General features: G+C 43.1%; 1 protein-coding gene across 2 annotated transcripts in view; it reads right to left on the bottom strand.

Annotated features, from left to right (window-relative positions):
* The window catches only part of LOC124788329, a 200032-nt gene that overhangs the window by 19392 nt on the left and 163520 nt on the right, over window positions 1-17120 (bottom strand). For both annotated transcript variants that reach the window (XM_047255574.1, XM_047255575.1), the window contains 2 exons: window positions 15382-15525; window positions 402-721 (listed from right to left, as the gene is read on the bottom strand). In XM_047255574.1, coding sequence (XP_047111530.1) covers window positions 402-721; window positions 15382-15525 — 464 coding nt within the window. The remainder of the gene's footprint in view (window positions 1-401; window positions 722-15381; window positions 15526-17120) is intronic.

Here is a 17120-nt window from a genome sequence, read left to right as displayed (position 1 = left end):
GAGGAGAGGAGAGAGAGGAAGAGTTCCTGGAAGAAGGAGTTACATGTGTCTTAGAGAAACCACAACGTAAGAAGACGAAGTATAAGGAGAGCTCTGCCTTCCTGGCCACAGACCACCATATCATCTATATCAGCTAACACTCCCTGCATCACTTGGTTGCAGGACGGAGGGGCGTACCGGTCAGTGCACTGCTCTCCCGGTCAATGTCATGTTAACAAACCGGGAGCTGCTACTATTCGGTCAAGTAGCCCCTCAATTGCCACCACAAAGCTGAGTAGATCCCGCACCAGTCTTTCCACAAAAGAAAAATCCTCGGCAGAAATGGGAACTGAACCCGGGTACTCCGCATAGTACCCATTTACACCGTCCAACTGGCAATGGAAGAAGCGAGGCGCGCTCACCCTGTCGTTGTCGCCTGCGGCTGCGTCGCCCAGGCTGGCCCTGCGCCGGCGGCAGCAGGCGGGCAGCGCGGAGCTGGGCGCGCTGGCGAGCGGCAGGTAGGCGAGCGCGCCGGCCACGGCGAGCAGCGAGAGGCCGGCCACGGCCGCCTGGGCCGCGCGGAAGCCGCGCCACGCCGCCAGCCGCTCCACCAGCAGCGGGTACACCATCACGCCGGCCGACAGCACCGTCTGCGTCGCGCCCATCACCGGCACGCGCCGCTCACTGAAGTACGTGTTGAAGCTCGTGTACGACGCGGGCAGCATTAGCCCCAGGCCCACTCCTGTCGCGCAAAACACTCCGTGTCAGCTACCCTCCATCCGAGATGCTCCACACTCAAATTTTCTTTTGGCAAGTATCGAACTCCCATTAACACATACAAATAAACACATCAGGCAGAAAGGCAGTCACCCTGGGGAGCCGTCACGGTGATACTATCCAACACTATCTTCAGTTGTGATGATAATTCCGCAGGAGAAAGATGTCAGATTTCTGCTCCTAAGACGCATCCGAGGGAAGTCAACCACTGATAACTAGTCTTTTCCGCGCGACTTCGCATGCATACACGTTCATCTGTCCACTCCTTCCTGCCTCCCCCCCCCCCCATATCTTGTTCACCTTATCCTCCCACCTCTATCTGTCCATTTCCTTCTCCCCACACTGTACACCCCTTCATGTCCTCCTCATCCCTCTCTTTGCGCATTTTCTCTGCGCCATGACTATGACAATATCTTCATCCCCTCCCTCTGTCCACATCCTCCTCCCCCTCTTTCTTCCCATCCCCCCCTTCCCTCTTCCTTTCCCACCTGCCCAGGAGGCATGTACAACTTCCAGCTGCCTCCTACATCTCGCCCTCTCTATGTCCATCTTGTGCTGCCCTCTTTTTGTCTAGGCCTCATCCCCCCTCCCTGACTATATCCTCTTCCCCCTCTCTCTACACATCTCCTCCTGCCACTCCTCGCCCATCTCTCTCCCTATCTCACTTGCCCCTCTCTTTTTGTCCATCTTATCTTCCTAGTCCCTCTCTCCATCCATCTCCTCTTCCCTCCCCTCTCTGTCTATTCCTCCCATCTTTCTCTGTCCATTTCCTCCTCCTCTCTCTTCATCCACCTCTTCCACCCACTCTCCTCATCCATCTCATCTGCCCCCTCCACACCCTACCTATCTCCTCCTGCTAGCCTTTCCCCATACCTTCTCCTACCCACATCGCCCTACTCATCTCCTACTACTCTCTATCCCCGTCTACCTCCTACTGTCACACTCTCCCTATCCATCTCCTACTTCCCCTCTCCTACTCCATCTGCTTCTCCCTCTCCCTCTGCCCTATCTCATTCCCCCTCTTCTGTCAAGCACCACCTCCTTCTCTCCCCATCCATCTCCTCCATCGCTCTCTGTTCCCTAAACTGCAAAAAAAAAAAAAAAAAAAAAAAAATTGTTCAAATGGCTCTGAGCACTATGGGACTTAACATCTGAGGTCATCAGTCCCCTAGAACTTAGAACTACTTCAACCTAACTAACCTAAGGCCATCACACACATCCATGACCAAGGCAGGATTCGAACCTGCGACTGTAGCGGTCGCGTGGTTCCAGACTGAAGCGCCTAGAACCGCTCCGCCACAACGGCCGGGGCAGCCTGCATACCAACAGCTTGAAAACTATTTCTCACCCCTGACTTGTAGGTTGCTCTGCCAAGCAACTCCATAAAGTAAGGCTGGCTGATACTACTTCAACACAACACAGCTGTTGTGTAGGCCAGCCTGCAGGCTTACTCTGCTCCTATTGGAGCTAGGAGGTTATAAAGCCCACAATGCTGATACAATGCATGCTGTTTCTTCGCTGGATTTGTCTGAAATCGGTCAAGGACATGCACACACACACACACACACACACACACACACACACACACACACACACACACACACTGTTTTATATGCATAACAGATTACATACAGAGAGCTACCAAACAGCAAGGACATTGACTGAGACACTTCATCCGTTATTCAAAGGATTCCTACACATTTCATTTGGGATTATGACAGTGTGATTTAGCAGACCAATCAAGTTGCAATAGGCCGCCAGAGTATTAATCAAACGAGCAATGTATATGTACAGCCCTGTGCATACAGATTTTGTTATCTTGGAAGATGGGAGTGTTCACAGCATACTCTGTACGCTTATCTAGAAGAAAAGGCAGCAGTTGCTCAATGTGGATGTTGAAACAAACGACCTAGTTCATGTACACAGTAATCTGATTGAGTGGGCCCAAACAGTCTTAAGAAAAACAAGCCTAACACCAGCCTGAACTATACCCTCCCCACAGCGCGTGTTAGATGCCTCGTTTGGCTATCGGTGCACCCAGCACCTTGGTTCGTTTGAAAAAACACAAAACCTCAATTTGTCGGATTGCACTACACGCCTCCAGACCCCTCCCGTCCAGTTTCTGCATTATTTGGCCACTGAAGACGAGCGGCGTTATTTGCTGCTGCAAAGTAGCTCGAAACGTCCACTGCATGCATTTCAGTCCACATTGTTCGCTCGGAAACTGGTTGACATCAAACCGCACTCACTGAGAGCAGAAGTTACTGTCGGTCTGCAATCGATTGACATTAACTCGTCTCCAGTCGCTGTCGGTTAGGCTCCTTTTATGACCACTGTTCTTATACAATGTTACTTGTCTGCGAGAGGTGTATCACTCCTTGCAAACAGCTTGGACTGTCCGCCTTAATACACCAACAAATCAGACAACTTCCTCCATATGCACGTCCAAACACGATAATTCCTTTCTGCTTTTCTCTCATGTCTGCATGTTAATGTTACTGCGCCGATGCCATCTAACAGACTGGCACATTTACACTATTTTATTGCGATGGTTTACGTCAGTGGTGATCTCGTGACCACCTGCATTCGGTCCCGCACCATCTACAGTGCTCCAAAGAACCTTTACAGGAGCATTTTGTTATCCGTCTTTTTATCTGCCCGACTGTTAAAAACTCTTTTTTCCAGGAACGAGTAGATGTATCAAGTGAAATTTATGTCACATACTAGGGTCTACGGCACTTTGGTGGCGTAAATAATTGAGGCTTCTAAGTCGGTGCCATTTATGTCAAATATTTTAATGCAAACTTACTCATTAAAACCTATACGATACTTACAGTTGATGTAGAATCATGAAATTTGGCGAGAAGCAAGGTTTCACTGTGCAGGTAAAGGGGAAAAAAAGAAATTGTTAATTTTTAACTGTAGCACACCAAAAAACTATTTTGTTTATAGTTTTTTATCCGACTTCAAACTTTAAATTAAAACATTCTTGAAAGTCTTGGAATCTCAGGGGCCGATATCTTTCTTACTCGCACCTGCCAATTTTTTGTTGAGAGACGGACTGGTATCTTATCCAATAAGCTTGGATTCCCAAATACTTATGTTTTGACCTCGTTGTTCTATCCACAGGTTCTCTTGATGTCTGATTTTATTTTAATATTGCATTTGCAATGAAACATTCATAATGTGTCTTTATTTTACACTTGAAGTTCAATAAAAAGTTATGAATGAGAGAAACATAGGAGAAAATTCTAGGATGTCTTTGTCTTAACAAGGAGAAATAGGTTTATAAAAGTCTATGCTGCTATAAAGTCTTCAAGAAAGAAATTACAAGCATACCTTTACTGTACGTTAATATTACAATGCTACCTTCAAATGGCGCAAGTTATCCAGCGTAGCTGAGACATATTTTTTTGTAATAAAAGCGTATTTTTTTTGTCTGTACATAGCTGTAAATGTGAGTTATAAATCCTCAGCGAACAAGTACATATATTCTGCAGAAAATCTGGTAGGTCTAATTTTAATTTTATTAATGAACATTCGATTTCACCTTCTACACGTAGTTGTACACTAATAACAAATCTCGAAGGGCTTTTCTTTGTCTTGTAATAGAGTTTCTACAACTTTCCTTTTTCTGGAGCTGATATTAAATTTTTATGAATATGTCTCTGCATCTTCTTCATTCGTAATATGTCACCCGTACTCCTTCGTGAATACGAGGATTGTCCAGAAAGTACGTTCCGATCGGTCGTTAAATGGAAACCACTGGGAAAATCCGGTAAAGCTTTGCATAGATGTGTTGGGCAGTGTCTCGTAAGTCCCATTTTTGAATAGCGTCTCCCGCCAAGTACGAGGGCCTGGTTAGAGATTTCGCCTTTGTCAGGCAGCCCACATAACACAACTGTCGAGCAGTTCCTTCTTCATGCCAATTCTCGGCCGCACACTGCAGGGGCAATCAAGAAGCTCCTGCAGCGTTTCCGATGAGAAGTGTTTGATCACCCACAATACAGTCCGTGATTGGCTCCCCCTGAGTCTCATCTCTGCTCACAAAAACCGCTGGCTATGAAGACAAAATTTTTCCACAGACAATGAGCTGCAGACCAGTGCCGGCCGGGGTGGCCAAGCGGTTAAAGGCGCTACAGTCTGGAACCGCGCGACCGCTTCGGTCGCAGGTTCGAATCCTGCCTCGGGCATGGATGTGTGTGATGTCCTTAGGTTAGTTAGGTTTAAGTAGTTCTAAGTTCTAGGGGACTGATGACCTTAGAAGTTAAGTCCCATAGTGCTCAGAGCCATTTAAACCATTTTGAAGTAGACCAGTGCAGACAACTGGCCGAAAATACAGGCGGCTGCTTTCAATGAAGAGGATATTGGAAAGTTGAAACAACACTACGACAGAACTCCAAGTTGGAACGGCGACTATGTAGTGAAGTAGGTGGAAGGTGTACCTAACTGTTGCAAATAAAATGTTACTGGTTTTCACTGTGGTTTCCATTTCGCGACCTATCGGAACCTACTTTCTGGACAACCCTCGTGTTACGATGGCACCCACAAATTTTCTATACCAATGTGAAATTGGTTGACTGTTCAGTTGGTTCTTATGGTACTTTGGCCTAGGGCATGGTTGTAAGTGTACACCACAATTTTTTTATCAAATTTTATCGACACGTATCATGATCATAACAACAAATAACTCGAGCTGTAGACGAAGGAAAGAACTTGACAACTTCTGGGGTGGCATAAAAATAGTCGTCACATTTGTATAATTTATCATACTCGCAATAAAAAACAGAGTTCCTACATTTGTTGAAGACGTTGTACCTGTTGATGGAAAATTAAAGGGGACTGTTTTCAAAGGTATTACTATGAAAATGTCTTGTATGCGCTGGACTTTCTAGTAAATCCGAATTTTGGAACTCTGCTCGCAAATACACAGGGAAAATTAAAGTATCTCTATCGTGTCTCGAAACCTAATTTTACGAACTTGCTGATATATAACTTCAGACGACTTACGAACGTAATTTGTTCGTTATTATCGCTTCCGCACAGCAGTGTGCTAGGCAACGTGCCAAGACTGTTTACACAAAGTGAGGCATGTAGATCCAAGCACGATTCATGTTGCTGCAAGCACTGCTCATACGAAAACACTGGTGTAATCCGTAATGCTGTTATGAATGGAAACGTAGGTCAGAATCAAGGAAAAAAGTATTTCTTGTTTCAGTAGAGAACGAGTTAATATTAACTTCTCTTAGATTAGAAAATCCGACCCGTAAGGTCAGTCGGCTGTGAATCGGCCGAAAAGCTACGAGGTAACTGACACGCTATGATTTTTCTTTTTCCTTTCTTTTCAGTTCGTAAATTAGAGTTACACTGGAAGTCATTACGGAACAAACAGGTAACTTGGTGTGGCAAGAGAGAGACAAGGCAATTACTGTGGTGTTGTTAAGGAAATTATAACTCTGGCCTTCAGTGCTTTATAAGTCTTGGAGTATTATATCAGTACAACTGTATCCACGTTGAAACTTCCTGGCAGATTAAGACTATGTGCCGGACCTAGACTCGAACTCGGGGCCTTTGGCTTTCGCTGGCAGAAGTGAAGCTGTGAGGACGGGGCGTGAGTCGTGCTTGGGTAGCTCAGTTGGTAGAGCACTTAAGACAGGACACGGCGAGAGGTTCCACTGCTTGTCTCCGTGCTTGCCAAACCCTACCTTGGCCACCAAGGTCACCGGATCTCTCTGCAGTTGAGAACGTTTGGTGCGTTTTGGGCAGGGCCCTCCAACGAGCTCGAGATTCTGACGAGATAACGTGCCAATTTGACAAAATTAGCACGATATCCATCAGGAGGACATGCCAAGCCGTATAACTCCTTTCATAAGTGGTACATGTGGACCAACGCAGTACTGAAATGCTCAATTTGTTTAGTCATTCTCTTGAATACATCATCCAATTTTTTGAAATTGTAATAGTTTGTTTGTCTGTATATGCTCATCACATCTACCGATTTCCGTCCCAGTCCCATAATCTTTCGAAGTGTGTTGCTTTTTTTTTTTTTTTGGTCCTAGTATGTCTATACAAATCCGGTACAAAATACAGTATCATGTCTCACAACGACGAAAACCATAGAAAATGCCGGAAACAAATTTTGGCCGACTCTATCGCGCATTGCTTCATCTGATTATAAAATCGGTCCCTGGATTGAAATACCGACCAGGAAACATCATGTATTGTTAGGTACACTATCGCCAAGGTCCAACAACGTTTTCGAATAATGACTGATTCTAGCTACGCAGTTAAGTCCTAAAGATCATGTCAACTGTTCATTCCTAGCTGCCTGAAGTCACAGACTTTTGAGTCAAAAGAAGGTACAGAAACTTGGATTGTTTGGTCCAACAGTTTCAGTCACGAGCAGGAAAAAATAACTTTTCCAAAAATATTTATTCGTAAGCTTCAGAAGTAAGCAATTTAGAGAAACAACGGGAAACATAAATCAGTATGGCCGGACTGGGAATGAAACTGCCATCATCTCGCATACCAACCACGATGACGGAGGAAATGACGAGTCATGTCATGATTATACTACATGTATGTTTTGTTACCAATATCATTCGTATATTAAAGACAATAACGAAGAAAAGCTATAACTTAATGATGTAGAGAGACAATCCGTTACTAGATGATATTTATTAAAAGGGATTTGTGCATTGCTAGAAAGCTATAAAAATTTATTAGCGTTCCATGAGAATAAATGCCATGACGCTACAACAGTTCTCGTAATATTCGTACCAGCGGAAGAAAGGCGAAGACGTTCCTGTTTAAAAGCCTCTGCCTGAAAAGTGGGATACCAGCTACCTCAGTCTACTTTCCTCAGCACCTTTAATAATCATCCTAAAAATTTTAACACGCGAACATTTTCGCGCTCTTTTTAACACGCGACTCATCTCTCACTCGCACAAGCTCCTTTGACTGTATCTCGCTCACACTCACTAATCCACCACTGTAAGTAGCTAATACTCATCCACCTCAGTTGCCCTTTCTCACTTATTCATTCAGCTCAACTCATTGTCATTATCTTCTTTGTCTCTCTGACTGTCAGTGTTTGCTATCTCACAGCCACGAATTCCTTCTACTGACTCCTGACTCTCACTCTCTCTCTCTCTCTTGCCCTGTCCAACTGCCACCACCCTATTCATTCCTTCACACTGCTGCGGTCTCTTCTCACTGTCACTGTCTCTCTTCCTCGTTGTCACTGTCACAGATTATGTCTCTCAGAATCACTGGCTCTCACCCACTTCCACTTTCTCCTTCTTTTTATTCCTCTCCCACTGGCACTGTCTCCTTCACTTTTTTCTAACACGATTCTGTCACCGTTAATTATGTTCTCCAGACACCGAGTCTCTCTCTTTCTCTCACACTGTCATTATCTTCTTCGCTCTTTCTATACAACAGCCACCGTCTACATTCTTCCAGTATTTGTCACTTTTCCATCGGTTTCCTACTGCACTGTCATTCTCTCTTTCTCTCTCAACATAAAAATGCGCAAATATGCTCGCATCCCATAATGTTTGGCAAAATTTTTGACGGTGCTGAAAAGATAGAGTGAGGCAGCTGGTACCCCACTTTTGAGTCAGTAAGTAGCCTTTTTTGTGCTGCAATATTAGCATTTTCCCTGTTATATTACTGCATGCAAGTAACTTCATGCGCCAGTACTATGCTGACAGTCTGCTTGTTGTTGCTGTTGTGGTCTTCAGTTCTGAGACTGGTTTGATGCAGCTCTCCATGCTACTCTATCCTGTGCAAGCTTCTTCATCTCTCAGTACTTAGTGCAACCTACATCCTTCTGAATCTGCTTAGTGTATTCATCTCTTGGTCTCCCTCTACGATTTTTACCCTCCACACTGCCCTCCAATGCTAAATTTGTGACTCCTTGATGCCTCAAAACCTGTCCTACCAACCGATCCCTTCTTCTACTCAAGTTGTGCCACAAACTTCTCTTCTCCCCAATCCTATTCAATACCTCCTCATTAGTTACGTGATCTCCCCATCTAATCTTCAGCATTCTTCTGTAGCACCACATTTCGAAAGCTTCTATTCTCTTCTTGTCTAAACTATTTATCGTCCATATTTCACTTCCATACATGGCTACACTCCATACAAATACTTTCAGAAACGACTTCCTGACACTTAAATCTATACTCGATGTTAACAAATTTCTCTTCTTCAGAAACGCTTTCCTTCCCATTGCCAGTCTACATTTTATATCCTCTCTACTTCGATCATCATCAGTTATTTTACTCCCTAAATAGCAAAACTCCTTTACTACTTTAAGTGTCTCATTTCCTAATCTAATTCTCTCAGCATCACCCGATTTAATTTGACTACATTCCATTATCCTCGTTTTGCTTTTGTTGATGTTCATCTTATATCCTCCTTTCAAGACACTGTCCATTCCGTTCAACAGCTCTTCCAAGTCCTTTGCTGTCTCTGACAGAATTACAATGTCATCGGCGAACCTCAAAGTTTTTACTTCTTCTCCACGAATTTTAATACCTATTCCGAATTTTTCTTTTGTTTCCTTTACAGCCTGCTCAATATACAGATTGAATAACATCGGGGAGAGGCTACAACCCTGTCTCACTCCTTTCCCAACCACTGCTTCCCTTTCATGCCCCTCGACTCTTATAACTGCCATCTGGTTTCTGTACAAATTGTAAATAGCCTTTCGCTCCCTGTATTTTACCCCTGCCACCTTCAGAATTTGAAAGAGAGTATTCCAGTCAACATTGTCAAAAGCTTTCTCTAAGTCTACAAATGCTAGAAACGTAGGTTTGCCTTTTCTTAATCTTTCTTCTAAGATAAGCCGTAAGGTCAGTATTGCCTCACGTGTTCCAACATTTCTACGGAATCCGAACTGATCTTCCCCGAGGTCCGCTTCTACCAGTTTTTCCATTCGTCTGTAAAGAATTCGTGTTAGCATTTTGCAGCTGTGACTTATTAAACTGATAGTTCGGTAATTTTCACATCTGTCAACACCTGCTTTCTTTGGGATTGGAATTATTATATTCTTCTTGAAGTCTGAGGGTATTTCGCCTGTCTCATACATCTTGCTCACCAGATGGTAGAGTTTTGTCATGACTGGCTCTCCCAAGGCCATCAGTAGTTCTAATGGAATGTTGTCTACTCCCGGGGCCTTGTTTCGACTCAGGTCTTTCAGTGCTCTGTCAAACTCTTCACGCAGTATCTTATCTCCCATTTCGTCTTCATCTACATCCTCTTCCATTTCCATAATATTGTCCTCAAGTACATTGCCCTTGTATAAACCCTCTATATACTCCTTCTACCTTTCTGCCTTCCCTTCTTTGCTTAGAACTGGGTTGCCATCTGAGCTCTTGATATTCATACAAGTGGTTCTCTTCTCTCCAAAGGTCTCTTTAATTTTCCTGTAGGCAGTATCTATCTTACCCCTAGTGAGACAAGCCTCTACATCCTTACATTTGTCCTCTAGCCATCCCTGCTTAGCCATTTTGCACTTCCTGTCGATCTCATTTTTGAGATGTTTCTATTCCTTTTTGCCTGCATTTTTATATGTTCTCCGTTCATCAATTAAATTCAATATTTCTTCTGTTACCCAAGGATTTCTATTAGCCCTCGTCTTTTTACCTACTTGATCGTCTGCTGCCTTCACTACTTCATCCCTCAGAGCTACCCATTCTTCTTCTACTGTATTTCTTTCCCCCATTCCTGTCAATTGTTCCCTTATGCTCTCCCTGAAACTCTCTACAACCTCTGGTTCTTTCAGTTTATCCAGGTCCCATCTCCTTAAATTCCCACCTTTTTGCAGTTTCTTCAGTTTCAAACTGCAGTTCATAACCAATAGATTGTGGTCAGAATCCACATCTGCCCTGGAAATGTCTTACAATTTAAAACCTGGTTCCTAAATCTCTGTCTTACCATTATATAATCTATCTGATACCTTTTAGTATCTCCAGGATTCTTCCAGGTATACTACCTTCTTTTATGATTCTTGAACCAAGTGTTAGTTATGATTAAGTTATGCTCTGTGCAAAATTCTACAAGGCGGCTTCCTCTTTCATTTCTTCCCCCCAATCCATATTCACCTACTATGTTTCCTTCTCTCCCTTTTCCTACTCTTGAACCCAGTCACCCATGACTATTAAATTTTCGTCTCCCTTCACTACCTGAATAATTTCTTTTAACTCGTCATACATTTCATCTATTTCTTCATCATCTGCAGAGCTAGTTGGCATATAAACTTGTACTACTGTAGTAGGCATGGGCTTTGTGTCTATCTTGGCCACAATAATGCGTTCACTATGCTGTTTGTAGTAGCTAACCCGCACTCCTATTTTTTTATTCATTATTAAACGTACTCCTGCATTACCCCTATTTGATTTTGTATTTATAATCCAGTAATCACCAGACCAAAAGTCTTGTTCCTCCTGCCACCGAACTTCACTAATTCACACTATATCTAACTTTAACCTATCCATTACCTTTTTAAATTTTCTAACCTACCTGCCCGATTAAGGGATCTGACATTCCACGCTCCGATCCGTAGAACGCCAGTTTTCTTTCTCCTGATAACGACGTCCTCCTGAGTAGTCCCCGCACGGAGATCCGAATGGGGGACTATTTCACCTCCGGAATATTTTACCCAAGAGGACGCCATCATTATTTAATCATACAGTAAAGCTGCTTGTGAGAAACTGATAAACGCAAAACTAATTTTCCATCTCAGACCGGATTTTATGTGCAAAAAAATTTTGCATGTTCTTCAGTACTGCAACACAGGCTACCCAAAACCCTTCTGATGATAAAGGAGACATTTTACAGCGTACTTCTCAGTATTATGCTATTTTTTCGCCTCGCATCGGATGCTACGTGGGTATTTTTTGTGTACAAATAGGCTAAATTTGAACCTCTGTATCTCGAAAAAGCATAAAAATACCAAAAAATTTTCGAAACAGTTCGAGATCCGGGTCTTAGGAATAGATAGTAAAAATTACAGGCGTTTACTGTGTGTAAACTTCTTGGAGTCAGTGGTTCGGATTTGGTATCCAAACATCGTAGTTTTGGTGTGTTTCTCGATAACAGATAAAGATTTTTGAAATCGGGAGATGCCAATACTCGGTAAATACCTAGAGAACATATGTTGAAATTTGGGCAATGTTATGTGTTAGTTATTTAGATAAACCGCTGCTGTCGACGAAGAAATGGAGAAAAACTCGCCGGCCGGAGTGGCCGCGCGGATAAAGGCGCTTCAGTCTGGAACCGCACAACCGCTGCGGTCGCAGGTTCGAGTCCTGCCTCGGGCATGAATGTGTGTGATGTCCTTAGGTTAGTTAGGTTTAAGTAGTTCTAAGTTCTAAGGGGCCTTATGACTACAGCAGTTGAGTCCCATAGTGCTCAGAGCCATTTTAACCATTTTGAGAAAAACTCTGTTTCCGGATTTTCTCAGGAACCTCTTATGAACTAAGTAGTGCCTGTATTAGCCATTTAATGCGTACCGTAGACCACATCAAATGCAAAAAGAACCAACCGTTCTGCTCCATTTGCCTGAGCTGGAGGCAGTGTGTAAGTCGAACATGCACTGTAGATTTAATTACGATGAGCTGATCCTTCTTCTTGGTATCAAAATGGTTCCTAGCCCTTGGGCTATCGAAAACACTTGATCCTGCCTTTTTCTGCAATCAATAGAACCCGAGGTAGAGCCCCGAAAAAATCTCGTTTTACACGTGGCGTTATAGACGTTGTTGGTAACACAGGCTGTCGCATTCTTGCCGATATTTAGATGCTGGCTTTACTCTGTTGTCCACAAGCCCCGAATTTTACGTGTAATTCACAATTAATTGAAGTACTGAATTTATTTGCATAATAAAACATTTCTTCTTCAGCCTGTTTAGTGTTTGTAATTTTCGGCGCCAAATCACACGGGTTTAAAGTTATCTGATGTGCTCTCTCACTCATACCTCATTATCTAGGCCAAATTTTAAAATTTACTTAGCAAACGTACGTGGGTGATTTCTGGTTCATATCTTTGAATTGACCATAGCTTTCTATGTTATGATCATTGTTGATCCAAAGATCTTAATTAGACATCTGTACAATGTTCGTCCTAAGTGCTCTGTTTTACGGTTACAGCCTTATTTCGAGAAGAATGCATTAAGTTTTGATACGTCACAGTGTTGCGTGGGAATTACACAGCTTCAAGGTTTTCTGTTACAATCTCAAGGCAAACGACATTCCTCAAAATTCTTTAGACAAAATATACTCATTTGTCAGATACGATGTGGAGTTCACGCAGGTAATGTTTTCTTCAGTTTATTATATGGTTCAACCGGAATCTCGTAATTTATTAGGGTTACTGAATCCTAAATTGAGTCAAACTGCAGCATCACTTTATCTCATCCACAAATATTTTGTAAGGCCAATCTGCATAACTGTCAAACGCCAAAGGGTTTGTAATATAGACGCTTGAATCTACAGTTATGGCTTCTTACCTTTCCTATTACCGTATTTTATGAAAATCTTACTCCAGCATCATCCGATATCAGACGTATTTTTTTCTGTTGTTGTTGTTTTTTTTTTTTTTTTTTTTTTTACAATATCAAAGCCTTTTCTGTTGGCTATCAGGTTTTCTAGCAAACGTTGATATGTTTACAGGATGCTTTTCAGAAGCAACAGAAAAGTGTTTCGAATATCCCAGTAACAGAGAATATAAACAATTATTAAATACTGCTCACAACCTCGGTCTCCTATTTGTATGCCGACTTCAGATTGTGCTATTGTCAGGGTTAACAACGCCGTAAACTCACAACTTTATTCCCCGACGTAGTAACAGGAACCACATATTTTCTCCGGTGTTATACAGAGGTGTTGCGTGTTCATCACACGTGTACGTGCTCTTGCCACATGGCAGAGCTCTGAGCATCGACTTTGGAGATTATTACCGCAGAGAGAGAGAGCAGTCACATCCACTATATGCCACAAGGTCGTTTGAAACCGTGAGCAAGGGCAGAGGCACTGCCACGTTCGGTGTGTCTAGGTCAGCACATAATACAGGGGATCGCTATTTGCCGCCTTGCTGGGTAGCAGCAAGCAGCTTGTCAAGTGCTTAATAATAATTTCTCTATCGATGACGGGCTGTTAGACTTGTTACAGGTAGAAGCGATCAACACGCAAGTATTACGGAGATGCCTCGGGAACTCAAATACAAATCCCTGGAGGGAAGGTGACGCTCTATTCGAGGAACTCTACTGAGAATATTTACAGAACCGGCATTTGAAGCTGACTGCAGAACGATTCTACTGCCGCCAACGAACATTATGCATAACGATTACGAGGATAAGATACGAGAAATTGGAGCTAACACGGAGGTGTTGTATATACACAGTTGTTTCTTCCTCCATACGGTGCCTTGCGGAGTATGTATGTACACTATGTGTTCAAAAGTATCCGGACACCCCAAAAACATAGGTTCTTCATATTAGGTACATTGTGCTGCCACCTACTGCCAGGTACTCCATATCAGCGACCTCAGTAGTCATTAGACATCGTCAGAGAGCAGAATGGGGAGCTCCGCGGAAGTCACGGACTTCGAACGTTGTTCGGTGATTGGGTGTCACTTGTGTCATACATCTGTACGCAAGATTTTAATACTCCTAAACATCTCTAGGCCTACTGATTCCAACGTTTCTTTAAAGTCAGTTCCGCCATTAGACTGTTTTTTTATTTGCAGTGTACATGCACACGATCATGATTTCGGCTTTAAGTTGCCTTTATCAAGTGTTTTAATATTATACAGTGCCTAAGATGGCATACTGTCGTATTTAAAATATACTATTAGACACATTGCCTAAGGGGCAATATTTCTGGTAAAAGCCTACTGCTTTTTTATCACTGAGTATACCATGTTGAGTCAAGATCCCAAATCCTATGTCATGTCCGGGACACTCTCTCCTCTATTTCGGGATCGTAAAAAACGTGCCTATCTTCTTTGAACTTTCTCAATGTACTTCGTTAATCCTACTTGGTAAGGATCGCAGATTGCGCAGCAGTACTCCAAAGGAGGACGGAAATGCGTAGGGTAAGCAGTCTCTTTAGTAGGTCTCTTACATTTTCTAAGTGTTTTGCCAATAAAACGAAGCCTTTGGTTTGCCTTCCCTCGACATTTTCTATCTGTTCTTTCCAATTTAAGTTGTTCGTAATTGTAATTCCCAGGTATTTAGTTGAATTTACGGCCTTTAGATTTCACTGATGTACTGTGTAACCGAAGTTTAAACGATACCTTTTAGTATTCATGTGGATGATCTCACACTTTTCATTGTTTAGGATCAATTGCGAATTTCTGCACCATAAAGATGTCTTTTCTAAATCGTTTTGCAGTTTGTTTTGATCTTCTGATCCCTTCTTATAAGGGGGGATCAAAATTAGTGATATGATAGACAAAATCTACGAGAAATACATGTAATCGGCTCGTATCTGAACGTTGCCAGTATCAGCGTTTGTGAAAACTTTTGCCAAAGATGTTCAGCGGCTAGAAACACAGTACTGTTCAAAAGGATAAGTTTCGTATTTATGTGCAGCACCCAGAGAGTTGTTTGTATTTACCTGGCAGTATGGCAAAGGTGATGATCATGTAGAAGACGCTGTTGGCGAAAACAGTGAGGAGGTTGCCGACGAAGAAGAGTGCGGCGCCAGTGAGTGCCACCTGCCGGCAGGAGTACGTCTTGAGGGCGTAGTTCGCCAGCAGTCCTGCCAACACAGAAAAACACGTCATTAATGGAAGAGATCAGATGGAATGTGATGCAATCCGCAGTGTCAGAACACTTTCTGTTGTTTTAGGACCCATAAATACCTCTTGTTAGAAAAAATTACAATGTTGTCAAAATCAATGAATTTGTTTGTAGGATTGCGTAAAATTTTTAAGAGATTGTGAAAATGTGAAATACGAAGTTAGAAATGTCAAAGTTAAATCGGGGGGATGCACATATTTTTGAGTGTATGAAACCACACGCACTAACAAACGTCACCTTGCTGCAGTTCTTTTAACAGGTGATTCAAAAGCGTATATTCTTATGGCATCGTGTATTAAGGTATTTTGTGAGCGAGTACATTTCTATTGCGGTAGAGAGCGAATTGAACTGAGACTGAGTTTTATGTTCATTAATACACGTGACAGAAGAAAGGCGTTTCACGGAATTTTATGCTCTGGTGTTAAACACGATGGATTATTAACGCTCTGCGAATTAGTAGGAAGGAAGCTTATTAAGAGAGTTAATCAGAGATCTCTGTGTGAACTGGATGTAGAGCATACTGGTCAAAGATTCTCTCGGTATCTTGGCCACTAGCATACAAAAGAAAAACTTTACGACTGTGCGCCAGCATGTACCTGTTCCACGCATGTTCCACGTTGCGAGCGAAGAACGAGTTGAACTGTTTCTAAAGTTGTACAACAAATTGTGATAATTCTGCTGCATCATTTCAAAAATTGTGTATGATCCTGGTGCCAAAAGTCGTGGAGTAGCGATATGCAAACATACAGGCGGTGTTAGTGTATTGGCCGAGCTGTCATTTGTACTGAGGTAATTCATGTGAAAAGGTTTCCCAGGTGACTATGGTCGCACGATGGGAATTAACAGACTTTGAACGAGGAATGGCAGTTGGAGCTAGATGCATGGTACATTTCATTTCGGAAATCGTTTGGGAATTCAGAACTTCGAGGTCCACAGTATCAAGAGAGTGCCGAGAATACCACGTTTCAGGCATTACATCTCCCCTTGGAAAACGCACTAGCCGACGGCCTTCACTTAACGATCAAGAGCAGCTGCGTTTTGCGTAGAGTTGTCAGTGCTAAGAGACAAGCACCATACGCGAAACAAGCGCAGAAGTCATTGTGGGATGTACGACGAACGTATCTGTTAGGACAGTGCGGCGAAATTTGGCGTTAATGGGCTATGGCAACAGACGACCGACGCGAGTGCCTTTGTTAACAGGGTGACATAGCCTGCAGCGCCGCTAGTGGTGTCGTGACCATACCAGTTGGACAACTGTAACACGGTGTCAAATGAGTCACGATTTCAGTTGGTTAGAGTAGATGTCAGGGTTCGAGTGTGGCGCAGACCCTACGAAGCCGTGGACCCAATTTGTCAACAAGGCACTGTGCAGGGTGATGGTGTCTCCATAATGGTGTGGGCTGTGGAATGGACTGGGTCCTCTGGTCTACCTGAACTGACCACTACCTGGAAATGGTTATGTTCCACTACTTGCAGAGCATTTGCATCACTTCATGGACTTCATGTTCCCAAATATCGATGGAATTTTTACGGATGACAATGCTCCATGTCAGT

This window comes from Schistocerca piceifrons, chromosome 3 (assembly GCF_021461385.2).
Source record: "Schistocerca piceifrons isolate TAMUIC-IGC-003096 chromosome 3, iqSchPice1.1, whole genome shotgun sequence".
In the NCBI taxonomy this organism is placed as follows: domain Eukaryota; kingdom Metazoa; phylum Arthropoda; class Insecta; order Orthoptera; family Acrididae; genus Schistocerca; species Schistocerca piceifrons.
This window is presented reverse-complemented; position numbering and strand designations above follow the sequence as displayed.